The sequence below is a fragment of the Syngnathus leptorhynchus genome, chromosome 9 (genome assembly GCF_054491065.1).
Source record: "Syngnathus leptorhynchus isolate UIUO chromosome 9, UIUO_Slep, whole genome shotgun sequence".
In the NCBI taxonomy this organism is placed as follows: domain Eukaryota; kingdom Metazoa; phylum Chordata; class Actinopteri; order Syngnathiformes; family Syngnathidae; genus Syngnathus; species Syngnathus leptorhynchus.
In genome coordinates this window covers 10643922-10662397 of record NC_141203.1, presented here as the reverse complement: position 1 = coordinate 10662397, position 18476 = coordinate 10643922, and the positions used below count along the sequence as shown (strand labels likewise).

General features: G+C 43.8%; 3 protein-coding genes across 7 annotated transcripts; 1 reads left to right on the top strand and 2 right to left on the bottom strand.

The window, feature by feature from the left end:
- Nucleotides 1-137: 137 nt before the first annotated feature.
- On the bottom strand, nt 138-3134 carry LOC147051131 (cytochrome c-like). Of its 2 annotated transcripts, XM_085919908.1 has the most exons (4): nt 3103-3134; nt 2035-2130; nt 682-858; nt 138-604 (listed from the first exon to the last, which is right to left on the bottom strand). In XM_085919908.1, the coding sequence occupies exons 3-4, from the start codon at nt 851-853 to the stop codon at nt 459-461; spliced, it is 318 nt and encodes a 105-aa protein (XP_085776034.1). In that variant the 5' UTR covers nt 854-858; nt 2035-2130; nt 3103-3134; the 3' UTR covers nt 138-458. The 2 variants fall into 2 exon arrangements, with proteins under 2 accessions (XP_085776034.1, XP_085776033.1); XM_085919907.1 differs by lacking the exons at nt 2035-2130; nt 3103-3134 and adding an exon at nt 1275-1858.
- On the top strand, nt 1546-15650 carry osbpl6 (oxysterol binding protein-like 6). Its single transcript, XM_085919901.1, has 23 exons — nt 1546-2135; nt 5340-5521; nt 7236-7358; nt 7522-7575; nt 7675-7788; nt 7844-8014; nt 8328-8463; nt 8595-8698; nt 8952-9044; nt 9451-9619; nt 10030-10160; nt 10772-10879; nt 11171-11302; nt 11706-11793; nt 11883-12136; nt 12214-12351; nt 12414-12477; nt 12557-12635; nt 12790-12934; nt 13019-13163; nt 13242-13368; nt 13454-13576; nt 13915-15650. The coding sequence occupies exons 2-23, from the start codon at nt 5384-5386 to the stop codon at nt 14024-14026; spliced, it is 2748 nt and encodes a 915-aa protein (XP_085776027.1). The 5' UTR covers nt 1546-2135; nt 5340-5383; the 3' UTR covers nt 14027-15650.
- prkra (protein kinase, interferon-inducible double stranded RNA dependent activator) lies at nt 2174-18197 on the bottom strand. Of its 4 annotated transcripts, none has more exons than XM_085919902.1 (9): nt 17931-18197; nt 17490-17668; nt 17324-17405; nt 17171-17249; nt 16896-17013; nt 16714-16808; nt 16476-16638; nt 16042-16195; nt 2174-3172 (listed from the first exon to the last, which is right to left on the bottom strand). In XM_085919902.1, exons 1-9 carry the CDS (start codon nt 17975-17977, stop codon nt 3064-3066), a joined length of 1026 nt encoding a protein of 341 aa, XP_085776028.1. In that variant the 5' UTR covers nt 17978-18197; the 3' UTR covers nt 2174-3063. The 4 variants fall into 4 exon arrangements, with proteins under 4 accessions (XP_085776028.1, XP_085776030.1, XP_085776029.1 ...); XM_085919904.1 differs by lacking the exon at nt 2174-3172 and adding an exon at nt 3835-5220; XM_085919903.1 differs by lacking the exon at nt 2174-3172 and adding an exon at nt 14089-15266.
- Between the last annotated feature and the right edge of the window lie 279 nt (nt 18198-18476).

Here is an 18476-nt window from a genome sequence, read left to right as displayed (position 1 = left end):
AATTAATAAACCGTATATTTGTTATTTTAAACCAGCAAATTATACTCACGTACAGGGATGCTGCTTTAAAACGTATCCCCTATACTCGTGCTACTCAACAAAAATAAAAATCTCAAAACTTTCAACATAAGATTGCTATTAGTATTTTATTCAATGTCACCAAGTAAAAACATTTTAAACAATACATTGTTCAACATTACGACTGACAATTGATGACAACAGGTTCATGGACACCCCTAAAAAATACATCTAGAATAAACATATCACAATTAACCGCTTTCACGGCTTCTGTGAATAGACCATATGGTTTAATAAGTTATAACCGTGTTTTAAATAAAGGAACCTGTTAAAATCAGGGATTATCAATCACTCCACCAATCGTATAGTATCAAAAACTAAGGCAGTGCTGTGATGGAACTGAACAAGAAAGTGAAAATGCATCTTGATGGTAAAGTTCTCTAGGAAGTAGCAGATTTAAGATATTCAATAATGTCGGCACGTTCATTTTTCTTCTTTATGCCAGCAAAGATCATCTTTGTTCCGGGAATGTACTTTTTGGGGTTCTCCAAGTAGACGTTCAGGGTGTTCTCATCCCAGATAATCCCTATAAATCAAGAAAAGAAGGTCTCCATCAAATATACTTTTTCAAAATGGTCACCACCATTATCACACATACTATACCTTTGCTTTTGTTGGCATCTGTATAGGTGTAACCTTGTGCCTGACCTGTTTTGCGACCAAACAGACCCCACAGGTTTGGGCCGACCTTGTGCTTGCCACCATTCTCCACTGTGTGACACTGAGCACACTTCTGGACAAACGACTTCTTCCCTTTATTGATGTCTCCAGGCATTTTGACTATAAACATAACACATGCACACACGCCCTTTACAACACAATTTATGCCCTCAACAAAATTAGCCTATTGACTTCCTGTGGTGCGCCTCTCAACACATTCGACCGGTAGGGGGTGCTCGTTTACAAGTTATGCAATTTTCCGGCGATTACAAAAGGTAATTTGAAACTCATCCTTTAAGTTTGAAAACAAGTAGAGTCCACATTAGTTTTACACTCCAATAAATAATAAACGAAAACATATTCGAGAAAATACCCTTTCAGGTAATAAAACCGAGTTGAAGAGTTTAAATAGTGAGTGGTTAAGAGAATCCACTCATCCTTGCAGTAAAACGAAAACTAGCAAACGGCACTGACAAGGAAAAATCAACAAAGATAAGGGTAGTAAGATTAAAAACGTAGATCCGTTGCCATCTTACTTTTAGAAGAGTTCTAGTCGGGATAACGTTCTTGCCGTCACGTTCCTCCGGTTACCGGTGACTAATACCATGTGCTTCCTCCCCCGGTGAATATATGACATCGTACACGTCACTGGTCAGCTGACCTATGACGTCACATCGTCTTGCACCAGATGTGTATTTTTGGTTACCTAAACGACGCAAGTAAACACATTAATTACGGTTTTATTGTTTAAGTTTAAACAACAGTAACAATAAAATAAAACGAAAATTTAAATCCGTGCCCGTCTGCCTATATAGGCATAGATAGATCTCTATTTATCCATCTTTCTATCATCCATCTATCTCATCTATCATTGATTGAGTTAGTGTTGTGTTCTACATGGATGAACAGCCTCAATATCCCATTGATTGATTTGGAGCACCTCAGTTTCCCATTACATATGTTTTCTACATCGCTATAACCTCCAGAATGACTTCTATTCTGAGTCTTCCAATGCCGCGTTTTGAACCAGCCAGCATATGTCCGCACGATCCATTCCGTTGCTTTGTTTCCGCCCAAAACCGATCCTGCTGCAGGGAGGAGCTAACAGAGTGCGGCTGAGCCGAGCCAAGCCAAGCCGAGGCGAGCATCACAACTCGCATACGAGGAAACGGGCAAACACAGCACTTTTACCATCCCCGACTTCCGACCGTGTTCTGGCCTACGTGCAAAAAACAAACAAAAAAAAAACATGCCTGCTGTGAGAAATTGAGATGGACTTTCGTTGAAACGGCTTACCTTGTGGAAGTGGACCGTCGCTTGGCAGGCAGAGGAACCGCTCGATTGTTTTCCTGCGCCAAGAACTGTCAAGACATGGTCATTACACCATCGCATCTGTGGTAAGGCAATAAAGCAGTTCTCTCTGTCAGCACGTTCATGACAAGAGTGCTTTCATCTGAATGTTTTGATATGAAGTGTATTCCGTTATGTTCGTTCATCCTCCCAGCCATCCAGACCCGAGCATCCTTTTGTATTTGCATCCAGAGTGAATCACTGAGGACCATCCAGACGTGACCACCACCTAGCTGACTTTACTAGCATCTACAAAGTGTGGCGTAAAAAATGAAATGGCTTGTACTTGTTCGTTCACACATTTGCTTTTCGTGAGGCCTTAAAATAAGGATGCCACTGAGGAGTAATTAAGCATCGTGACAAACGACTCTGCGTGACATCAGTGATGCAACCTAGTCAGTCACCTTTTTAAATCAAAGCTAATCAGAAGTACTTAAAATTTCTTTTTCGTTATTTGTTTCACGCCTTATACATCAATCACAATTTGCATTGTTAATATTCCATCCATGTTAGGTAGGCTGGCGGCTCGCCCATAGAGAAAGTTATCCAACTTCTATCACTTTATGGGATTGCTCCACATTATCTGCCAGTTCTTTCTGAGCCAAGGTCGACTAGTGACTTTGCAGTTGTTTAAAATGACTTCAAGTCATATGAATAAATGAGCAAAGATAACTGGAAATATTTTTTTTTTCTGTAGCATGTTTCTCTTGTGATGATCTGCAGTTTAATTTCTTTGACCATCCTTAAAAAAAACTCCACAATGAATCTATCCTTATCCCGCTTTCATTTACATTCCCCCTTGTTACCTAAAAACACGTTGGACAAATTCCGCTATTGCATATTCATAACTGAATCGCGTCTTTGTTTACTCCAAAAAGTGCTCTTTATGAACCCCATTTGAATAATCCCTCCACACACACTGTTTATTCATCACTATAAAACAAAAACAATACTCGAACTGCTTTTAGAACAGCGCTATGACTCATCTGTAATGGTCTTCATCCTTTGACTCACTTTGTCATATTCATGGGGTGTCGTCAATACATTTCTTCCGCTTAACCTTCTTATTCCCAGTCTATTTTTCCTGTAAGACAAGTGGCCAGAAAGCATTGCAGAGTAAAAAAAAAAAAAAAAAAAGCTCTACCTAGATGATGTAATGAATGCAGCACAGGGTAAACTGGCTCTGTCCAGTTGCTGTTGTTAGGAAAAAGATGAGTGTCTCTTAAAAGACTCTCGCCCTCTGCCTCCTAATGTCGCGTGAAACCGACTGGCTGGCTACTCTGTGGAGCCATGTGGGTCTTAAACCAGTAAAGTTGAAAATCCGGTTGTCCTCGCAGTCTGTTTGTGTTTAATATTGTTACAGGGAGATTAGCTGGTTTAGGAATTTTGGTTTTTTTCACCAGCCTCGACTAAGGATTGGATAGTGGTTGAGAACATTGCATATTTTCCAGCAGTAGACCCTGAGGGCTTTATCTTGTTCCAAGATTATTCCGGAGAGCAGATTGTTGTTATGCTGCTCTGCTGCTTTCTAACCTAGTTAAGCGACAAAATCCACTCATTTTTATCCATCGCCATTTTGCCTTTTGCTGTCAACTGAAAATGACATCACAGTCACTCAGGTAGCAACCAATCACGGCTCAGCTGGCAAACCTGATCAAAATGTAGAGAACAGAGTCTGTGATTGGTCGTAGCTCTGATGTCATTTTCAGTCGACAGAAAAGTGGCAAAATGGCCGCCTCTATTTCCGACATGGTACTCCTGCTGAAATATTTATTATTTTTCTCTGAAACTTTTCTGGCAAAAGTTAGAAATCCAAAATGTATGGTAGGGTGTACAATAGCCACTGTGTTGAACAATCTGTGAAAGAGAAGATGTTTTCTTGCTGATGTCAACATTTCATAGACGTGGCGGTACTAAGAACTGCTAACTGAAAAACGGTCAAGGGGAAGTGAGGCTGTGGGGGGGTTGGCTCATTTCCAACCCACATGACACATTTCCCTTCTGCAGCATGCACGTGCTCAAATGAAATGTTGCACTCATAAAACCCCCGAGCTGAACTAAATATTGGAAATATTACATTTAACAACTCATTTAACCAACAAACAGAAGGCAACGATCAAATGTGCCACATCATGATGGGTTGATTTTTCGAGTAAGTGAACTCTGAAATGAATTATTCAACTGCATTTACCTCAAGTCGGTCTTCTTTGTCATATAAAATGAGTGTATTATCAGAACACAATGTACCACGAGTATAAATAAATTCCCGCTCACCTATGTTTCGGTACTGTCACGGCCGCAGCTATGGCGACGTGACGCTCGCTTTGCTTTGCTTTGTCGCTGTGCTCACACAGCGCCATAATCACAGCGACTGGATTTAGAAGATTAAGCTCAAGTCCTGAACCGAGACTCCCCTCACATGGCAACTATCTTCGTTTTTGAGAAGAAATATTCCCACTCCCGGCGTTAAAACAGCAGTAACAGTCGTTTGTGGTGTCATTTTATGAATTCCTCATAAAAACAGATTTTACAGTTCATCAAAAGTCAACCAGTCTATGAAACCGCTACGATTCTTAGCATCACCGTACGTGTGTTAGAACCCTGTTTTGCCCAAGCGGAGATCTTACTTGGCTTAAGTCAGAGAGTGACAATGTTAAAGAGTTGAATAATACATTATCATGTGTGAGGGTTGTGCACAGTTGAGTGCGTAACGCTGAGGTCTGCAGAAGCTGCTCAGTGGGCTGGAGATTCTCTCCAAGCTCGACAGATATCACGGCTTTAAAACCACCGAGTGTTTTGTAGACACGACTCCCTGGTTTGTTACCATACGGGGTGGGTTGTGATAACGTCCTTTCAAGCAAATGACAGATTTGACATTTCAATTTTCTAAAATCGGATTCACTCTGACAGTTTTGATGTATCCTTTTTGTTTGTGTATCCAGCTTTATACAAATACAGATTTAGGCTAGCTTGATCTGATCTGATTAGTCAGGACACGAATTGATCATCTGATCTGTCTGTCTGTGGTGGTCAGAGTGATCGGTCTCAAGATAATCTTTGACTCACTGCCAAGCACATTAGTCCGAGAACATCCATCCAATCCGGGTTGCTTATCATAGTCATGAGGAGGTTCTGCAAAAAAAAAAAAAATTAGGCCAGCGGGATTTGGAGGTTTCCATCCGTCAATCGGAAACACAAATGTGGCAAACGAACGCGTATTAGTTAGTAACTTGTCGACTTTTGTGTTTCAGATGACAACCGAGCATCAAGTAAGCGGCTAATCTGCAGATCTACCATGTCCCACTCGCAGCGAGGCGCCCACGGCCGCGCCATGAGCTCTGAGGAGAAGAACCCCGGGATGGTCAACAAAACCTCCACGCCGGTACACAAGAGCGCGTCGTCCTCATCCTCATCCCAGCGTGACAGTCGGCAGGTGCGCTACGACACCTTCATATTCAAAAAGGTCAATTGGTTATAAAATGGGCAAGATACTTTTGATGGACTCAATTTGGAATAAGAATGAAAGCAGAAACGATAACATCACCGCTTTCCCATCGGCACAGAGTTCTGAATATTTGATGTGGGACCGGTACAAGCTCGGCAGTCATGTGGCACGCTGTGGTATGCTGCGTGGGAGCTCGTGTTCTCCTCCGAGCGCTCGGAGAGAAAAAGGAAGTCGCTTTGATGGGAGTTGAAAAGATGACAGTCAATCATCTTGAACTAAAAAGTCAACCCAGGATGTTCAACATGACATCCCAACATGGTTGATTCAACTAGAGAAAGAGACGAGTTGAAAAATGATCCCTGGACATTTTGTCTTGATAGGAAACCTAAATGAGATCCAGGTCTTGTTTTCAGATCAATACTTGACACCTTCCACATCTGCTGACAGTTGCTGTTCATTCTCTCTGCAAAGCGCAACCAGGGGAGGCGTTAACTGCAGTTCGCAGCAACTTGCTCCTATCTTAAGACTCAAACGAGACGGCGACATTCAACCAATCAACGAGGCAACCACAATACAGCTTCTCTTCATCCGGCTCTTTTTTTTTTTCTTCCTTTTCCATGACCGATAACTGCTCTCTTTGACATGCATAAAGGCCTCATTATACTTCCTAAACTGTAGAAGCGCAGCGGAGAAGCAGATATGCCGAATAAGTGGGACGCTGGACTGATATTTATTTGTAGTGCCGATTTAGTTTAACATGTCCAGAAGGAGTGTTTAGCCTACTCAGTTTGATTCACTGTAGGCAATGAAGAAGAAGGAAAAAAAAAAAAAAGCCACAATGTTCTCTCACTCATTGAGTTTTCTGCAGTAGGATCAATAAATGTGAGCCATGTGCAGGAAATCAAATTGGCTTCATTCATTTATGCTTTCAGGGTCAAAGTTTCTGAAGCAAAGTAAGGGAGATTTATTCTTTGCCTGATATGGAAACAACCTGTAACAGAGCGAGGAGACCTTCTTAGTATGGCCACTCATGCGTTCCTCGCATGACCTTTAATCATCCTACGCCTCTCTGGGGGCTTTGTTGGGTCACCTTGTTGCAACCAAGCTTCCATGAGGAATAAAACTCACGAGCGGTGTGCTATGACCAGATAGCGCCTCGAAACGACGGCTCATCCGTTTTCTTTGAATCCTGATGTGCTTTTTTTTTTTTTTTGCTAATGAAGTTGCCCCGTCCCCAATAGCACAAGGCCGCTAACGCTCAGAGGAGACACATGACCTCATTACCAAAAAGTGATCCCTTCAGCTGTTCTTTTGACGAAACAAGCCGTTGTCTCCTTTTCAGTCTTCACTGACAACAACAAATGGGAGACTTTGGTAAGATTTTGTTGGAAGATGATGGCTTAGAATTGTCCCTGCCTGACCTTGCCTTTTCTATTTGCTCTAGAGAAGTCACTTTGATTTACAGACCCACTAAAGGCAAGAAGAGCATAGTCAGGAGGAAGCTAATGGAGGGGAAATACTCTGAGCACATGAGCGATGTGATGGGGGGGGGTAGCACAAACATTACGCAAGAGAGACCGATGAAGGGTTTCCTCCATTAGACTGTGGGCTAGAGCGTCATCCTGTTTTCTCCATCTCTCTTTCAATCCCGGAGGAACGAGCAGATCAGTTCTGACACTGCCTTCCTTTTGTCGTACTTTAGGAGGCAGACAGCTGGGAAATCATCGAGGGGCTGAAGATCGGTCAGAGCAACGTCCAGAGGCCAGATAAACACGAAGGTTTTATGCTGAAGAAGCGAAAATGGCCTCTGAAAGGCTGGCACAAGGTGGGGTCGCTTTTTTTCTCCTCATTTCAAGCTAGTTTCTTTTAAGATAAGCCCAAATAAGTGCTTTGACACCACACCAGCGACAAAAACTAAATTCCTCACCATCAAATTTTGCCGCTATTGTTTTTTGATCAACTAACACAACGTTGTTTTTCCTCTCCAGCGATTTTTCGTTTTGGACAATGGTATGCTGAAGTACTCCAAATCCCCCATTGATGTAAGTAAACAAAGACTTAAAAAAATAAATAAAAATCTTCCTATTTACATCATACCTCATTGTATTGAATGTGCCAAATGTAATCAATTTGCGTCTCAGATCCAGAAAGGCAAACTGCACGGCAGCATCGACGTCGGCCTCTCCGTGATGTCCATCAAAAAGAAGGCTCGCCGTATCGACTTGGACACCGAGGAGCATATCTATCACCTTAAGGTAAACGCCGACAATATCGTCATTTTCGCTATCGACTCATCCGTTGACATCTTAGGTGAAATCCCAAGACATCTTCGACGCCTGGGTGTCCAAGCTACGACATCACCGCCTTTACCGACAAAACGAGATCGTCCGATCTCCTCGGGACGCCTCCATGCGGATTTTCCCTTCGTCCGCCGTCGCGGAGTCCCCGCAAGCGGCTCCGAGCGTCGGACATGACGGCAAGGTACTATTACCGCTTGTGACACCAAATAGAGTGAACGGCTGGCAGAAAGTCTTCCTCGTAAATTGTTAAAAGGTCATCGCGGTCCCCGCGCAGTGATCACTTCACTGACTAATGGCCGCCGGCGTACGCGTGCTCAATTTGTGTCTATTGCTCTAATGGCTACTTGACAGGCAGAATGAATCTGAGCATTAAGATAAAGGAATCATTTTTTCTGTCTGGAGTCCAAGCATATTGTGTCTTGCTTCTTTTATCAATGTTATTAAAAAAAAAAAAAAAAAGATGGGTTACAGTTTTCCCTTGTATCTCTTGAAAGCATGCGAAAGGCAGCGGGTCACCATGGCAAACATCAGCGACCACCCACAGCAGCTTGCCTATCTCCTACAGCAACGGTCAAAGCAAGGTGGCCGCCTGGCTGCAAGAATCCGAGGAGATGGATAAATGCGCAGAAGGTGCCGTGCTTCCGTCCGTACACGTGTCGCGGAATTATCCTCAGAGCCGCGTGTCTCGCTAGCTATTATCTCCCCTACGACATAATCAGCATTAGCATAATCAGCGTCTGTCAATAACGATATCGTTTCAGATCTCGCTCGATGCCAGTCCAACTTGACTGAGTTGAGTGGACTCTTGAAGAGTTTGGAGATTCTACAAAGGACTCAGTCGGCACCTAACTTTGCAGATATGCAGGTTGAACACACGTACACACACACACAAAAACACACACATGGACTTTTTGGATACCCTGTCCAATGTGCTTCGAGGAGCTCTTTCATTGCTTTATTTATCTCCACCAGCTCAGCGCCACTCCTCGCCTGAAATATTTTGTTTTGCAATTCATTTTTTTTGGGAATGTTGTCTGATTTCTAACTTGTCATCAGCCAAGTTATTTTTGTCTTATTAACCGTTCTATTGCATACTGTGATCCATATTTGCCACTTAGACCGCTTGCGTAGAATTGTCAAAGAAAGAAAAGCGCATGAACAGAAGATGGAGGACAAAAAGTGTCGGCAAAGATGCTAAGTTCCAGCTACAGGTACCAGAGTGTGATTTTTTTTTTCTTTTTTTGCTTTGCATCACAAACACAAGAGGTCTGACTCTCTGAATTTCTTGAATTTGAAATAATAACACTGACTTTTTCAAATTTGCATCGATCGGTCTGAGTCATTCTTATTTTCTGTTAGCCCATTTAGCTTTTATTTTGTCACCCCCCGGGCTTAGCACATTGCGCATGTTTCCAAAAAAAACAACAACAAAAAAAACCTGTCACCTTTTATACACTTTATACAACACACCTTCTCCAGACTCATTTGATAAATATCTGAGATAAGAACATAAAATCATTTTCCCTCGTGCATGCTTGATTTTCAAGGGTTAGACAACGCTAGCTTTCAACATGATTGCACTTCTCGTTTGATTAACCCCGCATCGTCTCTGTTTAGGTCCCGCTGTCATCCAGCATGTCGCCTGTCCGCCTCCACTCATCCAACCCTAACCTCTGCGCCGAGCTAGGAGACTTCCAAGCTCCCGCCTCCCGGCTGACAGACAGCGTGGAGTCCACCTGTGACTACATTAAACTCCAAGAGGAATTCTGCACCATTGCCCAAAAAGGTAGAAACAAGTCTGACTTGAAGAGAGTCTTCAATCTCACAATCTGGATACAGCCTACTTCATAAATCAGGAAGAAACAGGTCTATCTATATCTGTAACAATGGTCAGGTGCCTTCAAAAACATATGTGGGTTGTTCTATAGACAAGCAGAGGACAGTGAGGCGGGTCACATGTGAGATGGCCGTGCAGCTGCAGTTGACTGCTAGCGTTAGCTCGGGGGGGGCTATTATATAAGATAGTCGGCAAAGGGATCCCTCTCTGTCAACCCTCTGCACGCACACAAAGCAATTTGGCATCTCGTTCCGAACGGTACATTGCATTTGTGCAAAGCAGCTGATGCAAAAATAAATAAATAAATGAGGCCGCACGAATGATCATCGTGGTGATGGCGTCATTGTGTCTGTCCGCAGTCCACACTCTGCTCAAGTCGGCCTTCAACACGGTAGCCATAGAAAAAGAAAAGATCAAGCAGATTCTGTCGGACCAAGACCAGTCCGACCCGTCGACACAGATCCACACCCTCAGGAAGTCTCTGTCGCAGGTAACGAGCCCATCCGACACCTCAAACACATCAGCTGGTTTACCAAGAAAAAAAAAACCCAAAACGCTGACGAGAATAAATAACTACATCGATACCTACCGCCGATACAAATTGATCAAATATTGTACAACAAGATGATATTTATTCCGGCATCAAATAATATCCTTTGCTAATTGGAGAGAAAAAAAGAAATGTGCCGTGGACTTCATTAACGCTGCTCCTTGGGCTGTCTTCTCTGCACCACTGACTTACTGCTCCTCACTGACTGTTTCCATCACAACAGTAAAATGGTTCTGCTCCGTCCAGAGCTAAAAGCCAATGTGACGACATTGTCCAAAAAGCTTCTTGGCAAAAGCCGAGGGGGGGACGGGGGGACACGATAGCCGTACTTCACTATAGTAGTCAAATTTGGTCACAAATCAATATGGTTCTTGCTTTTTAAATTGTTTTCATTTGATTCTGTGAAATATATCCACATAAATATTAAAGTAATAAAAAAATTCCACTATCCCAACCTCTGAGCATAAACCTGAGCGCAATTGTACGGCAAATAACAAATCTATTTTTTGGTTGAATAATTTTTGCCCCAAACTATTCCATGTTCGCCCAAGGCCATGACCCAAAACGCAGAACTACGAACCCGGTTGAACCGCATCCACTCAGAGTCTGTCCTGTCGGAGCAAGTCGTCAGCGTGAATATCATTTCCACTCCTGATGAGGTTGGTGACTGTGTTCATTATGGCGCTGACAGTGCTAATTTAAGGCGGCCATATTGATAAAAACAACAGGGCGGCCAGGTATTATTGATTTCCTGCGTTATTGATCGATGACCTTACAGATTGATGGTTTCTTCCGGCGGAGGCTCGCAGTTACGTTTTAACGGCTCGTGATTTTGTGTGCACGCTGACATAAATGTGATGGGGGGGGAAATGACTCATTAGAAATAGATGGACCATTTCATATTTAATACACTCGTGCGTCTAACGTGTTTTGCATGTGTTTGCCGGCAGGTAGTAGAGCAGATGGGAATCCCGCTGACTCAGCAGGCCTCTAACGAGAGCCGGCTCTCCATGTCGGAGTCCGTCTCCGAGTTCTTTGACGCCCAGGAAGTGCTCCTATCGGCCAGCTCGTCAGAGAATGAGGTAATTTGGAGGTGCGCTGCGAGGGAGCGTCGTCGGTTAACTAGCAACTGATGAGAGCAACTCAATCAGAGTCAGGCACTTCGACCTCATCCCTCATTTGGCTTCAGTTTGCTCTTTTTTAATTAGAACAAAGCTTCCAGCTCTTGTTTAAAAAGAACAATTTGGCCGTTTGGAAGCTTCGTCTCTGCCTCGTAGCCTCGGAGGGGCTATTAAAGAGAGTTGCTCTCCTGGCATGCATTGAGCCATGTGAAGGATCACTCCCAGGGGATTTTTATCACAGCGTAACACCAAGGCAGGTCCATTCAGACCCAAAACACAGAGAGACTGCTAATATAGATGCGTAGCCAAAGCTGTCTCCAGTTTGTCGGACTATACTAAATCCCCCCCCCCCACCCCTGAACAGGGTTCAGACGATGAGTCATACGTCAGCGACGTGAGCGATAACATCTCAGAGGACAACGCCAGCGTGACCGACAACGTTTCCAGACAAAGTAGGTCCAAAGACGGGATTTATTTACTTCATTTATGATTGATGAAAAATCCACATGCCTTCTTAGACCCTGTGATTTCTCTTTCCCAGTGGCTAACGGAGACTTTGCCGGCTGTGCCTTCCGTAACGGACGGCGCAGCTGTCTACCGGCGCCCAGCCCCGACACGGGTAACATCAACTTGTGGAACATCTTGCGAAACAACATCGGCAAGGACCTGTCCAAAGTCTCCATGCCCGTGGAGCTCAACGAGCCTCTCAATACGCTGCAGCGCATGTGTGAAGAGATGGAGTACAGCGAGTTGCTGGACAAGGCCGCTGAGACGGAGGATCCCTTTGAACGCATGGTAAAGATAAATAAAAAATAAAAAAAAGAATTATGGTTCCTTCAGGTTGATGTTAGCGGTGATATTGTTTTTGCTAGGTTCTGGTCGCCGCCTTCGCCGTCTCAGGCTACTCATCCACTTACTACCGAGCAGGAAGTAAGCCATTCAACCCGCTCCTCGGAGAAACGTACGAATGTATCAGAGAGGACAAGGGCTTCTGTTTTTTCTCAGAACAGGTACAGTTGCGCTCACGCCACGTCGTTGAGTAAAAAAGTAGTAATTGTGTTGTTGTGTCAAGGTAAGCCACCACCCTCCCATCTCCGCCTGCCACTGCGAGTCCAAGAATTTCACCTTCTGGCAAGGTAGGCTTCAGCGCTGATTAGTGGCGGGATTCTGGATGGATCCAATCAATTAGTTCAACATTATGATTTTGTTTGACAGATGTAAGATGGAAAAACAAATTCTGGGGGAAATCAATGGAGATCTTGCCAATTGGGACAGTGAGCCTCATGATTCCCAGGTACCCTCCGTCGTTTTTTAACAACAGTTAAGTGTATTTAGACAAAGTCAATTAGTGGTCTCGTTAAGTGAACGCGAGTTATTGGATCGTCAAATTGGCCGTAAAAAAAACAACAATATCAAACATTTTCCACATTGTTTGCGGTTTTGTTCAGGTTTGGAGATCACTACGAATGGAATAAAGTCACCACCTGCGTCCACAACATTCTCAGCGGCCGCCGGTGGATCGAACACTACGGCGAGATCACCATCAGGAACACGAAAAGCAGCGCTTGCCTCTGCAAACTGACTTTCGTCAAGGTTTGACTGCTTTACTTTATCACCTCGGAGTTGCGGGCTCCGTGTGATGATAGTGAGCCATTCTTTTTTTTTTTTTTTTTTTAGGGGAACTACTGGAGTTCTAATGTGAATGAGATCCAAGGATTTGTGATGGACCAGGAAGGAAAAGTCATCCACAGGCTTTTTGGAAAATGGCACGAGGGGGTTTACTGTGGCGTCCCACCTTCTGCCAAATGTATCTGGAGGCCAGGTTGGTAGCCTGATATTTGACAAAGCCACCTGTGATGGTGGAAAAAATCCTCTCTCAACTTGGATCTTTTCTCGCTAGGCTCCATGCCCACCGACTACGAGCTATACTACGGCTTCACCAGGTTTGCCACTGAACTCAACGAACTTTGTCCCGATCTTAAAGACGTCCTGCCGCGAACGGACGCACGCTTCAGACCCGATCAAAGGTCACGGGGAGCGCCGACAAACAAAAACAAATTCCACACGGTGGATAGCAACTTTAGTAAACTCTACCGTATATATACACACCAGGCACCTAGAAGAGGGGAACTTGGAGCTGGCCGCTTCCGAGAAGCAGCGAATTGAAAACCTGCAGAGGACCAGGAGGAAGTGGAATGAAGACAATAATATCAAACAGGAGCCCCGCTTCTTCAAGTAAGAACCTCGCCTGTTGCTTCCCATTCATTTGCATGACAATTCAGCCCTTTCAACCTTTAGCTTGTGCGTCACAATGACGTTGGACAAAATGACAAAGTGAAATTGACTGTCCTTGGGATAAAAAAAAAAAAGCAAAAGCAAAGAAGGAAGGCCACAACAAAATGTAAAGAGGGAATTGATTCGTGCGTCACACACTGAACTATTCTTAGCTTTTCTTTGACTCACCATAATCGTGTTTGCAGCTCATGAATTTTTTTTTTTTTAGGAGCTCCGATGTTGAAGTGGGAGCTACTCCTACTACACCTACACATTTGACATCTGTGTTTTGTTTGCAGGAAAGTGGTTGATGCTAATCACAGGGAACGATGGGTCTCCAACAACTTATACTGGGAGCTGCGTAAGAACCCCGGATTCATCAACATGGAGCCTACAGTGAGCCTGTGGTAACACACGGACCTCCTCGCTTCGCTTTTCACATTCAAGCATCTGACTGCACACTTAAGATGTGAGGAGAGTCATTAAAACAAGCACTTGGACACGAGCGACAAACCCCCCCCCCCCATTGAAGGAAACCTCCCGGTCACCTTCACCGTGCTTGCAAAGGTTATGTCGAATTTTACTCAGCTTCTCTAACGACTCCCAAGTCGGCCTTAAACGCGGACGTCCATACTTAGCTACGACCCACATGCATGCTTAGAGAGCTTTCACTGGCTTCCGGCCATATTTATTACATGGTTAATGTTGTAGAAAAATAGATATTTTTATAAAAATATCTCGGCAGATTTGATTTATTTTTTGCCTTTTAATACGGTTTGTGACGGGGAACAAGTTGTCAACAGCTGAGGATCTAATGACATGTTGTGAAGATGTTCAGCTGAGCCCCCCCCCCACACACACACACACACACGCGTCACACACATTTTCTATTACTAACCACTTATCAACTGAGGCTAAATCTGGAGCACCCCAATCCAAATTGCTTTGACGTCAGATCCGAGAGAGGTCCTGGCAAACAATCTCATTCATTCATTGACTGAAAAAGACTTTGGGTCAATATATTGAGGATAGAGAACATCACGTTCAGGCAGCTACTTGGTCAACCATGAAACAGCAGCGCCACCTATTGCTCATTTAAGGTAAATACCGCTTTTGCTACCTTAATAGTAACTAGCCTCAAAAACTGAGAGCCACAACATTGGGCAATTTGTTTAAACACTTTTACTAACAAACAAAAAAAAGACAAGTTTTTGCTTCTCATATCTCCACCTTCTCCCCCACAACAAGTATTTGGTTTCACTTGCTGTGCCTTAACGCATTTAAGAATGACCACACACATACAACACACTGCTGGTGAGAAGTTGTACCATTCGCAGCAATCTTCATCTGATGATTAAGCCAAAGGAACAACTTGTGTTCTTGCCAAATATCTTTGACAGTAGATGGAAACGAAGCTCTTTGCTATGCTACCATACAACGACAAGGCCAACTGAAGTCACTGTAAATACAGCATATCTGGAACCCTGAATTTAGGGGCCATCCATCTGTCCACTTTCTGTAGCGTTTGTCCTTATTGGGGTCACAAGTCAGCTCGAGTCTACCCCAGCTGACTTTGGAGCGAGAGGTGGGCTACATTCTGGACTGGTTGCTGGCCAATGGTGTGAGGACTCCATGTGGTGTTGGAGTGACACTGCAGCACAAGCGGAAAAAAGAAGGGACAAGATGCTCTTATGAAAAAAAAAAAAAAAGCCCTCCATCTATGTTCTACCTGCATGTGTAGCCTGCCAATGATTGTTGCAGATGCCTTACAGAAAGGTTCTGTTTTTGTCGTGGACCGGACCGCGTCCGCACGGTTCCCTGATGGTACCTTCTTTCAAAAGTGCAATTGAAACTAAAGTACATATCTTTTCATCAACACTGTACACTTGCTGCTATATAGCGCTTGGACTAATAAAACCGGACCTTCCGTGCGTGGTTTACTTACTCAATTCGTGTGTGTCAGAACAACAACAACAAAACGATTTCATACTGGCTTGAGAATTACTGGAAAGGAACCGGCTTGTTTCCGTTATTTTATTTTCTGACTTGACACGTGGTTGGAGTGGAAATGGGTAAGTGCGTTATACATTTTGAACATATTGCTGCTCGTTTTTTGTTTTTTTTCAACTGGCGTTAGTGCAATCAACATTTCTGAGTTGTGCTGCCGTCACATATCACAAATATACAGTGCAGACTACAGCAGGGTAAGAGATGTGCCAATATGGCGGCCATGTTAGAAAGGGCGACAGTCCCACAAAGGGTCATAGGGAGCATAATTAGCCAAGTATTGTCTATTTTAAGCATTTCTATATTTATTTACAATAATTTTGTTCTATACAGGGTATTTTTGGCCACGATCTAAAGTGTTTTAATTACAATTTGTCAGTGTTAAATATGTACGTTTCAGTGCAGTTTGTGGGGATTACTTGGTGGAGGCCATGATCTTGATATACTGAAGTGCGCTGTGGGCGGCGGCGTTGTGCGCGTTGATGCGAGAAATGCCCGTGCCGTGGTAAATGGTGACGGGGGAGGTGGACAGCTCCACCAGGCACTGGTACTGACCGTTAGCTGTCAACTCATCTGCAAAGCACAGGCACAGGTCCTTAGAACGTCGCTTATGGCTGAATCAGGCAGCTCAGTTGCCATGGAAACTAGCAGGTTGGTACTTTTCTCATTTCTACTCAAAGGATTTAAAATGATGCAAGAAAAAAAAAACGCTTACCGGGACAATATCCAAAACATCTTGGTTGTAGTGCAAGACTTGGAAGTTTACTATTACAAAAATTCAAGTCTGATTTCTTTCTGACAGTTTGTTTGGAGGCAACATCCACTTGAAATACAAAAAATTCCAAGCACTTACCAATGTCTAAATAGGAGACGTCAAAGTTTTGCTCTTTGGACAGCTCGGCCAGCAGCTCAATGTAGTCCGTGTTGGGAATACTCAGCGGGTTCCTCCTCAGGGAGGAGATCTTCTCGGCCAACGAGCTCTTCAGATTGTCAAATCGCACCCTGGGCTTTGGTGTCTGTGAGAGTTAAGTAAAAAAAAAAAAAAAGGCATGGGTTGCTTCATTCGACGTTACGTTAGACGCGTGACCCACCCATGTGATTAGAGAAGATCCTGACAGACTCTGAAGCTTAGCCACCATCTTCTCGGCAGCTGCCTTCTTTGCCGCTTTTTTGGAGCATGCAGTAGCTGCTCGGTCAAAATACGAGCAATAACGAACGACGATAAAGACAAACGGCCAAGAGGTATGGTTTCCCGTGAACGACGCGCACCTACCCGTCTCTGACAGGGACTCTATTGCACAGCTGATGGTGAATTCTCGGTCATGCGGCTGACCGGTCTCCGATAGCAACGTGTACTCAGGAAGACGCCAACCTCTGTGCAAGGACAGCTCCTATCGGGAAGGAATAAGTAGATGTCAGCAATGCTTTTGCCCTCGGAAAGACACATTAGCTTACTGCTAACATAAAGTTCAGGGTTAGCATCGGTAGTTGCTTTCACTATTTAAAACTATTTAAAACATGTGGATAATGAACAGAATGACTTCTTACCTGCAGTATGCCCACTGAGTTGGGGTGTCCGGATAATTCTGCTCCAACACCGTTACTGTCGGATTTCACCTGGAGGTTCCTGCAGGTAGGGCATCAACATAAACACCTTTGTTTGTGTATGAATGACTTAAGCAGCATATGGGGTGTACTCACAAGGCTGCCGTGTCAATCTCTAGGATACGCAGCGCATCCTCAGCAGCTATGTGTTTGGCGGTCTTTTTACTGGGACCTTCACCTGGAAGACATAACACCAGAAGATACCACCGTCAAATACAATGGCTATCTGTCGAAAATAAATCAAGCATACACAAACGTCGACCTGTGCAGTAGACATCTCCGACGGTTACGCTGAACACAAAGCTGGGCTGGTGGGCCTCGCCTTCGGCTTTCTCCAGCATGTAGACAGGGACTTTGCCATGCTTGGCGCCGTACTCATGAAGAATCTGGATTGGGGTCTTGCCAGCGGCGTTGGTCTTTGGGACTGGATCTTTATTTGGGCTGTGTAAAGTCACACAGATTTGAAACGTCATCACCAGCAATGGGATTTTAATTTTCCTTTCCTGACTATTTGTTGGTTTAACGCCAATATTAAATCCAAATGTTACATTTTAAGCATAATGTACCTCTTAAATGTTAAAGTCGCATTTTGAGATTCAGAAAACTTTAATTTATCCCTGCTGGGCAATTTTTCACTATCGACAGCGTAGCTCAACACATCAATCAATATATTGACAAAGTTGTTGTGGTGGGGGCGACTAACCTTGAGTCGGTGGATGTGGTTACATCTTGGCAAATTTCCTGAGACATGACGCTGGCTCTTGTATCGTTTTGACGAGTTGTTAGCTGGTGATTTCGTAAAGCATTATGAGCATGAATTAAGAAGTGTTTATTTGGACATCTTAAAAGATTAATTAAAATAAAAAGAAACCCCTCGTAGGGATGCTAAAAAAGCTTTCATATTATTTGGCACTCGGTGACGACTAGCCTGCAGGTAGCCGCCGCAGTAATGGTAACAACATCTGGGTTCGTGAGGTCACGGGAAGTGACTTAACTCTCTGCATGCTGCTGGTTATCGCCCCCTGTCGGCCAATTATAGTATAAGTACTAAACAGCGGTTCATGCATTTCACCGCGCGTTTTGGGCATCGGTTCGAAACAAAATGTGATTATTTATAATAAATAAATAAAATTAAATTAAATTTAATTAACTACGAAAATGGGAAGCAAAACGGAATTTTGACTCAATTAACCTGGCAAATGTTCTTTACAAGACAGTACGTTCCATGCAGCCCACTACTAAATGACGT